Here is a 19570-nt window from a genome sequence, read left to right on the forward strand (position 1 = left end):
ACAGTGTTCGTGTTGAACCCTTATTTTACTTTATAATGGGCCCTAGACTCAAGAGTAACGATGCTAGCAATTTGAACATAGCAAAGAGAAGCTGGAAAATGTTTCCTTTAAGTGTACAGGTAAGCATTCTGACTTAAGGAAAGAAAAAAAAAATCACACGCAGATGTTGCTAAAATCGATGGTACAAATGAATCTGTGAGACTATGAAGAAGCAGAAACTGGTGATGGTTTTGCTGTCACCCCTCAGACTGCAAAAGTTGCAACGAAAAAAAAGTTACAGCGAAACTGTGTGATAGGTGCTTAGATAAGATGGAGAAGATGTTGAATTTATGGGTAGAGGACAAACAACATGTGTTCCACTTAATGGAAATGTGTTGCTCCAGAAAGCTTTGAGTTTATTTTTTAAATTTTTTTATTTTTTTGTGGAACCGGGGATTGAACTCAGGCCCTTGCACTTGCCAGGCAAGTGCTTATTCTACTGAGCCATCTCCCCAGCCCCAAAGCTTTGAGTTTATATGGAAACATTAGCAAGGAGCCCCTAAAACAAGTGATATGAAGCTATTTCCTGTAAGTAAGGGATGCCTATATGGTCCAGGAATAGATTTGAATTGAAAAATTGCTGGAGTAGCTGCATCCCCTAATAAAGGAGCCTCTACCACATTTCCAGCAGAAGTGGAAAAGGGTTTTAAAAGATTTCCAGCAGAAGTGGAAGAACATATTGAAGACCACTCAGAAGTATTAAGTTGTGGAATTGGAAAACAGTCTTCTATACAGAGGGGAAGGATAAGAATCTGAAGCAGTAACAATGTGGACATTATGGCAATTTTCTTAAACACTTTTTTTCTTCACGTATTTAGTACAGGGTCTACAGGGTCTCACTACATGTATCAGACTTGTAGTGATCCCTCCTGTTTTCAGCCTCCTAAGGGCTGGGATTACAGGCTCGCACAACCATGCCTAGTCTATTGTGGAAATTTTCTGAAGTGTTACAGACAGGAAAGGACAAAATTAGGGAATACCATCCTTGGGTGGAACACAGTGTAAAAGTCCCCCAGATGATCACTGAAGGATTATAGCCTCTACAGCAACACTTTGATGAATTAAAGAGACAATTCCCATTACAGTGTGATGTCCACAAAAACCTTCAACTATAGCAAATTCCTAACCATCAGCAGCATTTGCTCCTGATATCCAGTCATCCACATGGATATGGCTCAGATCCAGGACCACTGAAGCAGCTTGTCCTTCTGACCTCAGAAGGTCAGTGATAGCCTTACCCACATTACAGTACCTGTGTCACTAACATCATCACATCATGTAGGTGTTATATCATCTTACACTACAAGAAGGATAAGTACAGAAAAGATTTTGAAAGACCATATTCACATTTTATTCCAGTATATTGTTAGAATTGTACTGTTTTTAGTTGATTTTAATCCCTTACTGTATCTAATTTGTAAATTAAACTTTATGAAAAGGAAAAAATATATTTTAACATGCAGTATTATCTGTGGTTAACAGCTGTCTACTAGGGGTCTTAGAATATATCACCCATGGACATGTATCTCATACATAATGTGAACTACTGTATAGAGTCTCGAATCTTTTAAACCCAGGCATAGTGGCACACACCTGTGATCTCAGCACTTAGGAGGCTGAGGCAGGAGGATTGTTATGAGCTCAAGGTCAGCTTGAGTTGCATAGTGAGTGCAAGCCCAGCCTGAAATATACGGTGAGTCTTTGTCTCAAAAACTAGACAAACAAAAAACTACATTCTTGCTTTATAAGTAGTCACAACAAATTTGAACTAATATTGTTATTAGATAGAGATGAAGGTATAAGCCTGTAATCCCAGCTGCTTGGGAGACTGAGGCAGAAACATCACAAGTTTAAGCCCAGTCCAGGTAATTTAGCAGTGTCCTATCTCAAAAAAAAATTGGGGATTTTTTTGTAGGCACCATGTGCCTACCATGTGCAGCCCTGGGTCTCATCCACAATACTGCCAAATAAAAAGTTAGTTTTAGTTGTTTTTTGTTTTTTTTGTTTTTTTGAAAGACATGTGCCTAACAATTTTCATTTACCACACTACTGATTCTGGCCTGGGAGATAGCTCAGCAGCTTTGGGAATTTGTTATAGTGGGATAAAATCTGGATATATAGCACATTTCTTTGTCAGTACCTCTTGATGCTGGTTTTTAATCCCTAGTCAGTTTCAGTTGAATTCTCAGACAGAACTTGAAAATTTTGTTAGAAGCCATGAATTCTCAGAACAGAACTTGAAAATTTTGTTAGAAGCCAAGAATCCCCCAGCCTACATACTGTACACCTTTGGGGGAAAGTTTGGAAGGTGATGTAGCCTCTGGCAATTTTGGAAACTGGCCTTTTCAGTCTTAGAAGACATTTATTTAGTATTTGCAAAGACTTGAGAGGTATACATGTCTCCATGGTTATTTATTTTGAAATGACCTTTTTTTTTTTTTTTTTTTTTTTTTTTTTTTTTTTGTATTTTAGGGAAAGGTGTACAGGATGTTCAGGGTCTCACTACTAGATCGGACTCATAGTGTTCTGCCTGTTTACAGCCTCCCAAGTGCTGGGATTACAGGCATGCTCCATGCCCAGTCTCAATTGCCATCTCAATTTGCCCCAGGGTGGGGCCAGCATGGCAGGCCCGGGGATTGAACCCCTGGCCCCTGCGCCTGATTGCAGGCACTTTAATCCGCTGAGCTATTTGGCTGGCCCTATGTTGACTTATTTTTAAAACCTTATTTTAGAACTTCAGATTTACAGTTACAGTGAAGAAACTATAGTGAATTCTTATATGGTATATTTGTCAAATTAATGAATCAGTACTGATATATTATTATGAACTAAAATCTATATTTTATTCAAATTTCTTCAGTTTTCCCCTAACATTCTAGTATCCCGTCAAGGATTCCACAATATTCCCCTCCCACCCCACCCATGGTACTGTACTGGGGTTTGAAGACATCACTTCTCATTAAACTACATCCTTATCCCTTTTTTATTTATTTTTTTTTTAGACAGTGAGTTTCTAACTAAAATGCCAGGTCTGGGCTTGATTTTACAATTTTGCTTCAGCTCTAGAGTGCTGGGATTACAGGTGCATACCACCTGCCCAGTCCACAGTCATTTATTTTATTTTATTTTATTTTATTTTATTTTGGCAAGAGATTTTTTAATCAAGTTGAACTAAATCTGTGCAAACATTTTGTAGCCTGGTAACCAGAATCCTGTAGAAACAGAATAAAGTCAGCATTCACCTGTAGGTCTATTACATCCTTTAACATCTTACCAACAGAAAGATTGATTTTAGGAGGCATTATGCCAAGCAACACAATTTTTAGTTTTGGCAATGAGCAGAGAAAGCATCCTTGGCCTCATGCGTACTTAGCATGCACACTGCAATGAGCCACAACTCCATTCCTAGGATATCAACTTATTTTTGTCTTAAATTCTTTTTTTCTTGTCTTAAATTCTTAATATGATAGTTCATCTATTACCACATAGACCCAACATTTCCATTGTAAAAATCTAGCACAAATTAGAATTACAGATCTTTATTTGAAAATCTGATCTGCCAATTTAGCGTTTTCCACCAACTCATGGAGCAGAATCTTTCCCAGGCTTCCCAGTCCTCTGCTTAGGTGCTGCCCTTATGGGAGCCTTAGCAGCAGTCATCACAGTCTTTTTAGATGCTTGCTTAGCCTTTTCTGCTTCCTTGGCAGCCCTGATAGCTTATTCTCTTTGGGCCTTTCTAACTTCTGGTTTCTGATTCCTCTTGGCCATTATGTCAGCAAGAGATGCACCAGTGATGGCCCTCTGAAATTTGACTGCTCATCATGTTCTTTTGTTTTGAATTTCTTCCTACTGTCCCTTTTTATGCTTTCTTCTGTAGAGGACAGTCCAGTTTATTTGCCGAGGATTTCTCTTGGAAAGGAATGCAGACTCTCATTTTGCATTCAGAAACTGGAAGACCTTCCGGTCGGTCCTGGCGTACGCCTCCCGTGTCCCGGGTAGATCTTGTACCCGCTGAAGCTGCACAGCTCAACCTTCATGGTGGCAGCCAGCAGTCAAGGTGGAAGATGGCAAAAAGCTTTTTAAATACTTTTTTTTTTTTTGGTACCAGGGATCAAACTCAGGACCTTGCATTTGCCAGGCTAGCACTTACCCAACTGAGCTATCTCCCTGGCCCCCCACAGTCATTTAGTAGTTCTGTCTCTTCAGACTCTTCTGGGCTGTGGCAGTTTCTCAGACTTTCCCTTTTTTGAATGGATCTGACAGTTGTGAGGATTGCTGGTCCATTTATTTTATGGGTTTTGGGGAGGAAGACCACAAAAGTTAAGGATCAAAGGTACACAGAATCAATATGAATTGTCACTGTTGATGTTAACCCTTTACATAGTAGTCCAGTATTGTTGTTTACTGTAAAGTTACTCTTTCCTCCCAATTTCATACTATAGTCTTAGAAGAAAATCATTATGTATAGCCCATGCTTAGGAGTATGGCAGTATGCCTCACACTTAAAGACAGAGAATCTACATAAATTATTTGAAATTCTCAATGGGAGATTTGTCCATTCTCCATTTCTTTCTTTCTTTCTTTCTTTTTTTTTCTTTTTTTTTTTTTTTGTAGAACCGGAGATTGAACTCAGGCCCTTGTGTTTGCCAGGGAAGCACTTATTCTACTGAGCCATCTCCTCAGCCCTCCATTTATTTCTTACTTACATCAATATAAACTTTTGTACATTTATTGAATTCTTTGGGTTACAATTTAGGACTCCTTTGTTATTCTAATTCTCACTTTGGCTGTTGGGAGCTTTCCCTTTGACATACTCCCCTCAACATTTTATTGTTGTTACTTGCTTATTAGTGCGTATTAGGTATATAGCAGTGATGGTGAACCTTTTAGAGCTTTCAATGATATAAACAGCCTGCTGCAGCACACATGCTGTAGGTTCTCCACTTTGGTATATAGAATGATGAGTTTCATTTTAGCATATTTGTGCATGTAATGTTTTTATTTGCTTTGTTTTGTAAAGCACTTTCGTGCTTTCTACTCCATGCTCATCCTGTATTTTTCTGCCACCCTCCAAATTGCCATTTACTTCCAGGGAGCCCAGATTTCCTTTAATAGAGAATGGCCCAGAAACCAAGACTTGGGTGTGAGGTGTGTTTATTTTTATTGTGGTTGGTTGTATCTTATTAAGTTGAACATATTCATGTCTCTTAACTTATTAATTACTACATGGATTTTACTAGCTTCCTTCTCTTCTTTACCTGTAACCTCCCCATCCAAACTCTGATGAATGTGATTTCCACCATCTCTTTATTTATAGGGTATAATATAGTGTCATATTATAGTGTCTAGTGTATAATATATCAACTTTTAGTGTATAACATAGGTATAGTGTTAATTCTGGTGTGCAGATATAGTGATTTCAGAATGGCTTACCTATATCCCCTGTGGGAAACAACTTTTGTCAACTAGAGTATTATTCTAGTTGAGTATTATTCTAGGGTAAATTTCCTTTACTTTTACAGATGTCTCTCACTTCCAAAGTTAGTTAGTCAGCATTCTATTACCTCCATCCTTTCAGTGATGTTTAAAATACTGAGATTTAGAATGTCACTGTCTGTATTACTTTCTTAGATTAGGACCTATGAATTTCAAAACATTTGCATTATACATTAAAATTCCTAGTGCTATAAAAATTTATGGATTATGGCAAATTTTTTTTCTTTTTCTTTTCCTTTCTTTTTTTTTTCCTGGTACTGGGGATCGAACTCAGAACCTGGTGCTTGCTAGGCAGATGCTTATGCCACTGAACTATCTCCCTGGGCCCTGAGCTCACTCCCTGGGCCCAGATTTTGACAAATGTTTAATGTCTTTTCTGTTCATCATTATGTTACCATGCATAGTAGTTTCCTTTTCATCAGGGATTATTTTAAATTTTCACATTTTACCTCAGCAATCTTGTTGGCATTCTCTACACTATATCTAACCTGAGAATCAAAAGATAAATATATTGCTTTTTTTTTGCCATATTCCACCTTGACTGCTGGCTGCCACCATAAAGGTCGAGCTGTACAGGTTCAGCAGGTACAAGATCTACCCGGGACACAGGAGGTGCTATGCCAGGACCAACCGGAAGGTCTTCCAGTTTCTGAATGCAAAATGAGAGTCTGCATTCCTTTCCAAGAGAAATCCTCGGCAAATAAACTGGACTGTCCTCTACAGAAGAAAGCACAAAAAGGGACAGTAGGAAGAAATTCAAAACAAAAGAACATGATGAGCAGTCAAATTTCAGAAGGCCATCACTGGTGCATCTCTTGCTGACATAATGGCCAAGAGGAATCAGAAACCAGAAGTTAGAAAGGCCCAAAGAGAACAAGCTATCAGGGCTGCCAAGGAAGCAGAAAAGGCTAAGCAAGCATCTAAAAAGACTGTGATGACTGCTGCTAAGGCTCCCATAAGGGCAGCACCTAAGCAGAGGACTGGGAAGCCTGGGAAAGATTCTGCTCCATGAGTTGGTGGAAAACGCTAAATTGGCAGATCAGATTTTCAAATAAAGATCTGTAATTCTAATTTGTGCTAGATTTTTACAATGGAAATGTTGGGTCTACCAAGTGAGTCACTAGCCCAACCCCCAACAAAAAGAGACCCTATACCGCATTCGACCCCCAATAGGAAAAGACCCTGTCCCATATGTAATCCCATTGGTTGGCCACAGTTTTGTCCCACCTCCTGCCCACCTAAGCGAGTTCCCATTCTCTCTACCTTAGCCTCACATGGTTTTACACTATAAAAGTCCCTGGAAGAGACAGCTTCCCGGGAAACTACCCGCTCGGGCCCCCCTCCTGTCCCTCTCTTGGACAGGAGCTTTCTTTCTCTCAATAAATATATTCTGCTCATAAAAAAAAAAAAAAAAAGTTGGGTCTGTGTGGTAATAGGGAACTATCAAATTAAGAATTAAGACAAACTATCAAATTAAGACAAAATTTAGGACAAAAATAAGTTGATATCGTAGGAATGGAGTTGTGGCTCATTGCAGTGTGCATGCTAAGTACGCATGAGGCCAAGGACGCTTTCTCTGCTCATTGCCAAAACTAAAAATTGTGTTCCTTGGCATAATGCCTCCTAAGATCAATCTTTCTGTTGGTAAGATGTTGAAGGATGTAATAGACCTATAGGTGGATGCTAGCTTTATTCTGTTTCTATAGGATTCTGGTTACAAGGCTACAAAATGTTTGCACAGATTTAGTTCAACTTGATTAAAAAAGTCTCTTCTGTCAAAAAAAAAAAAAAAAAAGGATATTAATTGGAAAGGCCTGAGTTCAATCCCTGGTTCCGCAAAAAACAAAAAAAAAAAAAAAAAAAAAGGATAAATATATCTTTTGATTGTTACAATATTCTTTTAACTAGTTTTCCTGCTTCCATTTTTTTCTCCCTATAGTCATTCTCAACACAGCAGGCCGGGAGACCAGGCAGATTTTTGCTATGAACTTTCCAGTAGCTCCTCTTTGAGAGAAGAAGCCAGAGTGCTTACAGTGATCCACATGACCCTGCATAGCTTTCTCTCTCCTGGTCTCCTTGATCATGAAGCTCATTCTTGGCTTCAGAACTTTTCTCTTGTTGTTCTTCCACCCTGGGGTATTCTGGCAGATATTTAAATTACTTACTCCCTGTCTCATTGGTGGCCTTGCATATGCTAAGCACATGCTCCACAATTGAGCTACACCTCTAGCCCCTTTTTCTTGCTTCTTGTCTCTACTGAAATGTCATCTTCTCAGAAACGCCCTTCCTTGAACACCTCATATAAAGCAGTATCCCCTCCTCCTTCCTTTATATTTTATATTTTCTCACAATACTCCTGGTGTGTGTGTGTGTTTGAGTACTTTCATTTGGGTGAAAATTCCATGTCAAAGACTAGAGTAGTGTCCTGCACATAATGGATACACAATAAATATTTGTCTGGTGAATAAATGTCTCAGACTACCAATGTCTGGCATTTGGGAATGAGCCCCACAAGGTCCAGTAACCTCTGTGTGGTAATAAATAAGTATGCACTGTTTACTTCATTATGGTAGGGGTCTGAGAGTCTCCAGTGTGAAAACCTCTGCCCGTCAGAAAGTTGGATGCATTACAGGGCTCAAAATGTTGCACAGTGATCAGCCCTACCCAGATTCTGCCTGGACTCATTGGCTGAGCCTGAGGAAGCCCATGACTACTTGGCCTCTTCTCCTTGTTAACTGATGCATTTCATTGAGAGATCGGCTCTTGCTTTGTGATGGGAAACAGGCATAAAGCTTTGTTATTTGCTAAATATTTGTAAGTCAGGTCCTGAAATAAATTTTTTTTTTTCCTGGAATAAAATTAAGATGGATGCTGGGTCATGATGTTCAGATTAGAGTAGATCAAGTAGAAAAGTAGGCCCTAAGGTAGTATTTCTTAAACAAGAAGAAGTAAATTTTAGGTTTGGATCTCTGTGCTGCTAATAAAGGTACTGCTGGATGCAGCCTTCTAAATGATTTCCATGGCTCACTGATGGGCCACAGCCTGCAGTTTAAAAACTGTTGACTCAGTAGGTGGCAGTTCTGATGCAGAAGGAGCCAGTCAGTTTGAATCCTGACTTTGCCATTTAGCCAGATAATCCTTGGGTAGCCCATGTCGCCTTCCTGAACCTCAGCGGGACTACTCCAGAAGTGGTTGAGAAGTGGATGAGAGGCTGACTGGAACATACTGTGCATAGCACCTGGCAGATGATTTGCTGGCTGCTCAAGCAGCAGTGGGTCGTGAGAATCACAGGGCCAGGGTGTATCCCAAGGCCAGGTATGGCAGCCTATGCCAAGTACTATGAGACAGGAGGATCACAAATTTGAGTCCAGCCTAGGTAATTTAGTGACTTAGTGAGACTGTCTCAGAATGTAAAAAGAACTGAGAATGTAGCTTAGTGCAAAGGACCTGGGTTCAATCCCTAGCAACTCCTCTCCCCCAAAAGACATTACCACAGGGAATAGAGCCTTGGGGGTGCTTTCTTGATTGGATCTGAAGGATGTTTAGGATTCCTGTGGATTCTGTAATCAGGAAAGGCAAAACTGAAAACTACTGGCAGGTGGGCTGAGAAGTGAAACACAGGGATGTAGAGAAAATGAGGCAAATGGAGAGTTTTGAAGCATATACCGCATTTTATTTTTGCAGAACCTTAACACAGTTGCCCTTCTGTTAACCCCTATGCTTTGCAGTCGGACACCTTTGGTCACATGTGACTATAGTTAATTTCATTAAAGTTAAGTAAAATTCAGGGCTAGGAATGTGACTCAGTGGTAAAGCACTTGCCTGGCATGTACAGGCCATGGGATTAATCCACAGTATTGCACGTGCACACACATGACACTAAATAAATTGCAGATTAAAAATTCAGTTCCTCTGTTCCACATTTAAATACAGTACTCAATAGCCACATGTGACTGGTAGCTGCCGCTTGGGGAGCACGAATATAGAAGATATAATATAACATTTCGTCAGTAATAGTTTTATTGGACTGTACTTGATTCTACCCTGATAAAAGTGTAGGGATCCCTTGGTCTCACTGTGATCGCATTCTACCCGGGGAGAAACAGCAGCAGGAATAAGAAAGATAGACAAGAAGACAAAAGCTGGGCTGAGTGGTCACTAGTCTGCCTGATGGGCAGGACTAACACAACACAACAAAATGATCCTTTATATTTTTGCAAAGTTAATAACACATGACACAAGGTGGCCTAGTGACTAATGGCTGACTTTAACCAGACAGCATGTGTATCTCAGGACTGAGGTAGCTTGTTTGCTTTAGGCACTGAGGCCTAGTCCTACCTGCACACCATTTGATCAATTTCCTAGGTTCCTAGGCTCCCAACATAAAAGTCTTAAGGAAGTAGGGAAAAAAGAAAGGTAGATTATAGATTTTTTTCTTTTAAATTGTATTCATTATTTCAATAACATAAAAAATTAAAGTTTAGGACTCCAATTTACTAGCAGTTATTTGTTATGGCCTCTCTTGGTCTTTATTCTAAGAAATTAATTTATATGTGTTTATAATCACAGCATTTATCATAATTATTTTCAGTATTATTATATATTGCAAAGACTTCACACTCACCTGATAACATAATGTTTATATAGCATTTATATTGCCATTTTAATGAAGTTGGACTTCATAATATTTCATAACTGAGTTAATTGACTCCTTATTTTTGGACATGAGTTGCTTCCTATTTTCTAGTATTACGAATAACACTCATGAACTTTTTCAAAGGCTTTTTTCTTCTTTTGAATTGTTTCCTTAGTATCAATTCTAGGAAGTAAGTTATTCAGTCAAAGGATATGATCACTTTTATGCTTTTTGCTGTATATTACCTAATTGCCACTTCTAAGAAAGCCTAAATGTATCAGAGCTTTGAATAAACATTGTTGTTTGGCTCAGGAGAACATTGGATCTGTAAGTTGAGAAGAAATCAACCAGGTACTTGCTATTAGAGTTAGCCTCTGTGTTGCCTCTTTCACCTTTCACCCTTTTCTGTGTCCAGCCCTGTCTCTGCTGTGCCACCTCAAATATTCATAATTATGTTGCTTATAGTAGCAGTAATCTGAGCATTTACAACTATAACGCTCATCACCAAGGATATTTTACTTTATAAGGTGCAACTAAAAAAACAAGACTTCTTTTTGTGTTTGTGTGGTAATCCTGGAGATTGAACGCAGGGCCTTTGCACTGAACTATCCCCAGCCCTTTTTCAATTTTTTATTTTGAGACAGGGTCTTAGTAAGTCAAGAAAATTATGCAGGCAGAGCTTGAACTTAGATCCTTCTGCTTCAGTCTCTCAGAGTGCTAGGATTATAGGTGTATACCAAGCCTCGTTAAGACTACGTATTTCAATCTTAGTGTTCCTGTGCTGGTGCCTTGTAGGGGCTGGACGGTTCTTCTAGGGAAGCTGTTCATGCAGCTGCTGTGGAATTCACACTGGAGCCAGTTTATGAGCCACTCCAAACAGTCTCTGTGGAGTCTGAGCGTCATACCTTGTATTTGACCAAAAATGGTATTCCTGAGCATGATGCCCCACCTGATTCACCAAACTTGGAACCAGATGATGTTGGTTTTTTTCCAGAAGTCAGATTCTTCCTAGAAGAAGGAAGATCTGCCAGCTCTGAGCATTCTGAAAGAAATGGGCTGCAGGCTTTAAAGGCTGTACCCAGAATAGAAAAAACTGCTACAAAAGGTAGATACTCTGCTGGCCCACGCACATGACCTTCTGAAGTGATCAGGCTGAAAGAGAAATAGCATTGGTGTGTGTCTCTCTCTGTTTACTTAATAAAAAATTTTTAATTATCATTCAGTCATTCTTCATGTTGGAAGAAAACTGCAAAGCAGAAAAGCAGCAGCGTAGGTGGAAGAAGGTCTTCAGATAGTCTGTTGCATCTGGGGCCATCCCATAGAAATATAATATAGAACACATGTAATTTAAAACTTTTTAGTACCCACATTTAAAAAGTAAAAAGTGAAAAACAAAAAGCAGGTGGAATTTTTTATTTCATTGTGATAGATAGATATCTCTCTATATATCAGGTGTGGTGATGCATGCCTGTTATTGCAACACTTGGGAAGCTGAGGTAGGTAGGATTGAGGTAGGTAAGTTTAAGGCCATCTAGAACTGTGTTGCAGGACCCTAAAATTCTCCTCTCCTCCACTTCCTCCTCTCTCTTCTTTTCTCTTCTCTCCTGTGATCCTGGGGCTAGAACCTAGAGGTTTGTGTACCTGCTAGGTAAGCACTCTACCACTGAGATAATACCCTTAACCTTAAAATTTAGCATTTGAACCTTTCTCAAATAAATTTAAGTAGCATTAGCTGTATTGTATAACCATCACCACTATTTACAGAACTCATCTTCCCAAGCAAAAACTCTATAGCTATTAAAGAGTAACTCTCTCAGCTCCCTCCTCCAGCTCCAGGTAGCCTCTATTCTGTATCTATATCTCTAACTTTACCCATGCTGGGAACTTCATATGAATTGAATCATAAGATACTTGTATTTGTTTGGATTATTTTTTAGTCACATTTCACAACGCTTTCAAAGTTTGTCCATGTTGCAGCATGTGTCCTTTACCCATTTTTAAATTGGATTGAGGTTTTTTATTGTGTGTGTATAATGTGTATGTTCTTATGTTGTGAAGCTTTATATATTCTAAATACTAGATCCTCATTAGCTATATAATTTATAGCTATCTCTCCCATTCTCTGTTATCCTTTTGTATTTTTGGATAATGTCCTCTTATGAACATATTTTACATTTTTTATGTTATTTTTGAGATAGAATCTCACTTTGTAGTTCAGTCTGGCCTTGAAGCTGACCTCAGACTCACGATTCTCCTGCTTCATGAGTACTGGGATTGCAAGTGTGTTTCATGATGCCCAACAAAAGTTTTTAATTTTGCAGATCTTTTTTTTTTTGGTGGGGGAGGGTACTGGGGATTGAACTCATGACCTAGGTCTTGCTAGCTAGGCAGGCGCTTATGCCACTGAGCTGAATATAGCCCCTAAAAGTTTTTAATTTTGATGTGAAGTCCAGTTTATTTTTTCTTTTGTTAGTTGTGCTTTTGATGTCACACCCAAGGGATCATTGCCAAATTGAATGTCATAGAGATGTCTCCCTAGGCTTTCTTGTGATAATTATATAGTTTTAAATCTTTGACCCATTTTGAGTTAATTTTCACATTGTTTTGGCTATGGATATCCACTTTCCTAGCAGTGTTTGTTAAAAAGACTTACATTTCCTTATTGAATAGGTCTTGCTTCCCTTGTTTGAAAATCTGTTTGCTACTGTCTAGGTTTATATTCTTTAAGAGTATATATATATATATATATATATGTATTTTAAAATTTATGTATTTGGTACAGGGTCTCACTGTGGAGCTCAGACTCATAGTAATCTTCCTGTTTTCAGCCTCCCCAGTGCCAGGGTTACAGGTGTGCACCACTATGCTGGGTCTCAGTGGCTGGCTTAGTGCGCCCAGGGGTGGGGCCAGCACAGTATGTGGTACCAGGGATCAAACCCCAGTCCCTGTGCTTGCCTAAGCAGGCTCTTAGTCTGCTGAGCTATCTCACCAGCTCCCATACTATCTTGATTATTGTAACTTTGTAGTTTAGTTTTGAAATCATAGTGTTTTGTCAGCGTTATAATTTACTTAATGTATAATGTCAACATGTGATATGTATCTGAATGACTGGGGATGGAACTAGGGCTTTGTGCATATTAGGCAGGTACGCTACCACTTAGACATATCCCCAGCCTTTGAAAAATTTTTACTTTGAAACAGGGTCCAAGCTGCCCTAGCTGGTCTTGAACTTTAAATCCTCCCACCTCACCCTCCTATGGAGCTAGGATTATAGGTGTACAACACCATGTTTTATTTATTTATTTATTTATTTAGCGGAACCGGGGATTGAACTCAGGGCCTTGTGCTTGCCAGGTAAGCACTTATTCTACTGAGTTATCTCCCCGACCCCCAAAACCATGTTGGACTAAAAACATTGAGATATTTTGCATTGTTATTTTCATACAGAGTCATTGAAACTGAGTGTGTATTTAACCTACCAGTCACCTCAGTTCAGACAAGCTTTATTTCAAATCCAGTTAGCTACAAGTGACACATAGTCACAGTTAGATAGCTCAGACTTGCCAAAAATTGCATGTGATGCAAATTTTTGAAAAGGCTTATGGCCTCAGGTGCTGCTGGTGCTTTTGTTCCTCTACCATTGGGGCAGGCAGAGGGAAGCCATTTGTGTGTGCTGTAGAAGAGAGGGAACAGTTCTTTTTTTACTGGGAGAGGAAGAGGAGCTGAATGAGGAATGTTAGAGGGAGATGACTTGAGCTCATCCTTGGAGGTAGCATGGGGGCTTCAGAAGCAGTCAGAGTGGGAAAGGCCTCTTTTGTCAGTGTGTACAGCTTGGGCAAAGCCCTAGGGCTGAATGGAAGAGTTCTGTGCTCGTGGAGAGCCCTAGCAGTTCTGTCTGATCAACCAGATTATTAGGAATGAGGGCGGTAGTGATGAAGGAGGGTGAAAGAGATGGACAGAAGCTGACCAACTACCACTGGCCACCACTGCTCCTGTTATTCACAGCTCCAACATCTCTTGTCTGGGTTATTATCAGTGGCTTCCTCACTGGTTTCACAGTGTCTACTTTACCCCCTCCTTTTGGTTTCCTTTCCCTCATTAAGAAATTAATTCTGAATTATGTCACTTCTCTGCTCAAAATCCTTTACGTTTGGGTCCTGCAAAATCTGCCCCAACTCCCTCTGATGTTACCTGCTTCCACTCACTCCTGATCATGCCTCTCTGGCGATATTAGGTCCCCTGGGTCTCTGAACTTGCTTTTCTCTGTCCCTGGAGTATGCTTTTCCTTAGATAGCAAGCAGCTCACTTGCTTCATGTATCTGCCCTATCCTTCCTCATTTCTGTTCTTTAAAGAGGCCTTCTTGGCTGCCGGATCCTGAATGGACCCAGAGCGCAGGCCTGGCTGTGAGATGACCTGGGCTAGGGGATCCTGAATAGACCTGGAGCACAGGCCCGGAGTGTGAGTGAGACCACCTGGGCCCGTGGATCCTGAATAGACCCAGAGCACAGGCCCGTGAGTGAGACAACCTGGGGCTGCTGGATCCTGAATAGACTCAGAGCCCAGGCCCAGCATGTGAGTGAGACCACCTGGGGCCCACTGGATCCTCATTCGACCCAGAGTGCAGGCCCAATGCGGAACCCTTCAGCAGAACTCCTAGCAAAGAGGCTAGAGGCAAGACACACCCAGCTGATTCAGGAGCAGAACATCTTGCCAGAGTGATACAAAGGGTTCAACCCCAACGGCTGCAGCAGAAAGAAGTGGAGGACAGCCAGACTCTAGCCAGATCCAACAAACACCCACCTGGAGAAATCTGAACTTCGTAGATCCAGACCTGGTGCTAAGGTAATAACCCTATCTAAGTTCTACACCAAAGGTCAGAAGACAGTGGTATACAAAATGACCAAGAGAAGGAACAAAAGGCAGTCTCAGGCCCCGAGTCCACCCAGTACAAATGCAGAAGACACTAGCATAGAGGAAACTGGAAATCACACCCCTGAAATCTCTGAAATAACAGTGTTGGAAGTAAAGAAATAACTGCAGAACGGTATAGAAGAAATCAGATCAGAAATAATTTCACAACTAAAAAATGTAGTGGAGCCGGGGAGATGGCTCAGTGGAATAAGTGCTTCCTTGGTAAGTGCAAGGGTCTGAGTTCAATCCCCGGTTCTGCAAAAAAAATAAAAATAAAAATTAAAAATGTAGTGATAACTATAATCAAGGAAGTACTAAGTGCTTCTAATGAATACATTGACAAAAAATAGAGCAGAATATAAAAATGATGGAACCCCTGAATAAGCAATATTGGAAAGAAATAGAATGTATGAAACAGATTCAAAGTGATATACAGGAAATTAAAACCTCAGTCACAAGCTGGCAAAACCATTTGAGTGAAAGTGAAAATAGACTTGCTGACCTTACAGACACCATTGCAGCTAGTGAAAAAGTAAAAAAAGATCTCTTAAAAACAACTAGAATACAGGAAAAAATAATTCAATACCTGCAAGACGATGCAAAGATGAACAATGTGAGACTAATAGGCATCAATGAGAAGGAAGGAGTCAATACAAATGATACAAAAAGAATATGGGCAGAAGTAATAGCAGAAAACTTTCCAAATATAGGGCAACAATCTGACATTCAGAAAACCGAAGCATATAGAACTCCAGATAACATCAACCCAATTAAAACCACATCCAGTCATATAATAAAGATCCCAGAAATTCAGCATAGGAACAGTATACTAAGAGCTGCTAAAGAAAAGAAACAGATCACATTTAAAGGAAAACCCGTCAAAATACCAGCAAATTTCTCTTCACAAACCATCAAGTCAAGAAGAGCATGGAGCAGAGTACTTCAAGTGTTACAAGAAAACAAATTCCAGCCCAGACTGATATACCCTGCAAAACTCCCTTTCAAGTATAATGGAGAAGTGAAATACTTCCATGACAAAGAACAACTAAAGAATTTCATGATGACAAAGCTAAGCCTACACAGACTACTAAATGATGTTCTAGAGAGGGGGCAAATTGATCACAGCCCCATGAATGAGAATGGAAAGAACCCACCAAATAGGGCAAACAATTAAACACAGGAGAATAAGAGGTATACAATAGTAGTCTTTCAGTTATTCTTTTGTGCTCAGCAGCAAAATATTCCCATCAGCATACTCTACAAATGGACTTCTCTTCCACCCTATGGGTCATGATTCCACCTGAGTCTACCAGGTGGATTTCAAAGAAATAGCTGTAGCTCAGTTCCACAAGTGATGTCTGGCCACTGGTAACTGTCATGGTCATTACGCATGGTCCACAACACACTAGAACTTTATGCAATATCCTATCCTAAACTGTTAGAAGTGCTGGTCATTTATTTGCCATTCCAGTATTTGTCTTGTTTTACTCTTACTACTTCTTTGCTATCATGAAAACTTTTTCTTAGTTCAATTGTCTTGAAACATTTAATTTTTAATTAATTAGTATTTAATTTTCTGAATATTGCTTAATCTTAATTTTTGTTCTAAGATTTATACTATATCTTTGACTTACAATTTATTTAAAAGACATCATATAATATCTTCTAGTATTAGAAACTTTAAAAAGGATATTTCCAAAAAAAATAAATAAAATAAAATAAGGAGGGCTTCTTGTCGCATTGTACAGAGGAAAATGCTTCCGGCCTCCTTAAGTGTGTTGTACCTCCATTTGAGCAGGAATCTCGAAGGAGCAGATTTGTCTGTTCTGCTTCCTCTTCAGTGCCTAGTACTCAGTATTTGTTGAGTGAATAACTAGATGAATAAATAAATGGATCAGTAAAACAAACATAGTAGGACTTCTCCAAATGTATACTAATTTGATATTTTCTTTGAAGATTTTCCCTTTGTATTTACTTATTTTCTTTAACTTTATATTTGGTAAACTTGAAAATGTTCAAGAAATAGCTCAGTGAATATCCATGTGTTTTTTAAGTAGATTCAAGAATTGTTAACATTTCACCACAGTTGCTTTATATATGCTTGCTCTATGTATGTATGTATGTTTGTACAAGTGGGGCCATGTAAATCCACTGTAAAAACATGACACTTAACTCTTTGTACTTAGAAGCTGGCTCTGAAGAGTGGCAAATAAGAGGAGACTTCAGGAAACAGACAGCTTGGATCATGGCCTCTGACCTGGACTTCTCACCTCCTGAGGTGCCTGAACCCACTTTCCTGGAGAACCTGCTGCGGTATGGACTCTTTCTGGGGGCCATCTTTCAGCTTATCTGTGTGCTGGCCATCATCGTACCCATTCCCAAGTCCTATGAAGCGGTGAGTCCTTCCCCATGAGCCTTAGGTCCTCAGAGTGCCAGGCTAAGTTCTAGGTACCAACCTAAATATCACCGCAGCCAATGTAAAACAGCATGATGCTGGGTCCTACTGATTTAGTCTGTTACAGAATTCTAGTCTGTATACTGAACTACATGACTAATACTTGATTTGTTCAAACATCTATTAAGATTTTTATTGCTTGCTATGTACAGATTACTGACACAGGGGCTGCCTGCCTTTAGAGTGCTTCCAGTCTTGTGGAGGAAGCAGATGTAAACAAAATCCATTGCTCCCCTGGAAGCACAGAGTACAGTGAGGGTATGTAGCAAGGAGCCGGGGAACCTGATCATGCCTTGGGACAGTGGCTGGGCAGCCCCCACGGCTGGAGAGACAGTGTTTGAGCTGTGATGGAAGGAATGAACAGGCTTCTGCTGGATGAAATAAGGAAGGGGTGAGAATATCATTCCAGGGAGAGGGAACTGCTTATGTGAAAGGGAGTGAGAAATATATTAGTTCAAGGCACTGATGAAGGTAACTGTGTCAGAATACAGACAGGACATGGTGAGAGATGGAGTTAGAGGCTTGGGCAGGGAATAACATGATCAGATTGTGTATTTTGTTATTTTGACTCCTACTATAAATACTATTCTAGCATATCCTTCTTCTGCCCAGTCTTGCGCATAACCTCCTCCCTAATTTTCTCCAGGTCAAATAGGGAAACAGTAGGACAACTTTCCATTGATTTGTTGGAGAAAGCAAGTCTTTGTCATCTATGGTACCAGCATCCTAGGATTTGGCTAATTGCGTTTCCATGGGGTTATCTTAAACATGTTTCTTGGTTGCCATGTGTCCTATTCACAGGAAATTCCTTCTAGAGGCCTCAGTCCATGTAGGGAGTTATTTGGTGCAAATACGTCGTGCCTGGTGCTGTGTACTTGCTGTTGCATGTGAGCAGGCACATCTGGCTGCCACACATTCTATTAGAGATATTAGAGCAGTGGTGGTAAATCTTTGACACGTGTGCTGCAGCATGCATGCCATAGGTTTGCCACCACTGCTCTAAAAGGTTTGCTATCACTATTCTAGTCAGTTCAGGTGATGTCATCTCACCCATTCTTTATAAAATGTCCCCATCAGTTTTTCATCTAAATGGTTTTATTTATTTATTTATTTATTTATTTATTTATTGTATGTTAGGGAAGGGTCTACAGGGTGTTCAGGGTCTCACTACTAGATCAGACTTGTAGTGATTCTTCTGTTTATAGCCTCCCAAGTGCTGGGATTACAGATGCGCACCACCATGCTCAGTCTCAATTGCCATCACAGCATGCCTCGGGGGTGGGGCCCGCACGGCAGCTCTTTAATCTGCTGAGCTATATGGCCGGCCCTCATCTAAATGGTTTTAAAATCCACTGGTGACCATTGTTTAGGATTTGCCATTTTCCTCTACTGGCTGGAATTCTCCAACAAGGACATTTTTCTTATCACCTATATGGATATTCTGGAATGCTGTTTATACTAAAAACTACAATAAGAGCTTGCTTCTTTCTCTGTATCAGTGTTCACAGTAGTGATTTGAGATCTACGAACTTCTAATGTTGAGCAATGAATCTTCGGTTGTCATATGCTTTTGAAATATATTTGTATATAGTTGATGTGTTTTAACTAGCCTGCCTTTTAATGTTCATTTTGTTGCAGTGGAAGACCCTTCAACTTGGACCTTTGTTCTTCTCATATTTCAAGTCTTTGATAGCTTCTTGTTTAATAGCTCAATAAGATGTCTTGGGCTCCTCTTAAACATTTCCAGCCACAATTCTAGAATCACGCATTTCTGTAAAAATCCCTCGTTCTTTTTCGCTAGAAAGTAGGATTTAGAGACCACAGTTAGAACATTAGAAGTGATCAGCGCTACTGAGCTGTACTTGCTTCTTTGCCTTTTTACTGACTAAAGATAGCAAATAAACAATTTTTTAAAAAAATAAACAGGGGCTGGTGAGATGGCTCAGTGGTCTAAAGCACCTACTTAGAACAAGCTTAGCAAAGCATCAGGGACCCGGGTTCGATCCCCCAGCACCACATGCCAGCCAGCCCC

At 39.9% G+C, this 19570-nt stretch overlaps 1 protein-coding gene and 1 pseudogene across 2 annotated transcripts in view; one reads left to right on the plus strand and one right to left on the minus strand.

Moving 5' to 3' along the window:
- Positions 1 to 19570, plus strand: part of Manbal (mannosidase beta like) — a 33691-nt gene that overhangs the window by 761 nt on the left and 13360 nt on the right. For both annotated transcript variants that reach the window (XM_004630892.2, XM_023714975.1), the window contains exon 2: positions 17270 to 17478. In XM_004630892.2, coding sequence (XP_004630949.1) covers positions 17329 to 17478 — 150 coding nt within the window. In that variant the 5' untranslated portion in view covers positions 17270 to 17328. The remainder of the gene's footprint in view (positions 1 to 17269; positions 17479 to 19570) is intronic.
- Positions 3496 to 4076, minus strand: LOC105742133 (annotated as a pseudogene).

Source organism: Octodon degus, unplaced genomic scaffold (genome assembly GCF_000260255.1).
Source record: "Octodon degus isolate 3935 unplaced genomic scaffold, OctDeg1.0 scaffold00037, whole genome shotgun sequence".
Taxonomy (NCBI): domain Eukaryota; kingdom Metazoa; phylum Chordata; class Mammalia; order Rodentia; family Octodontidae; genus Octodon; species Octodon degus.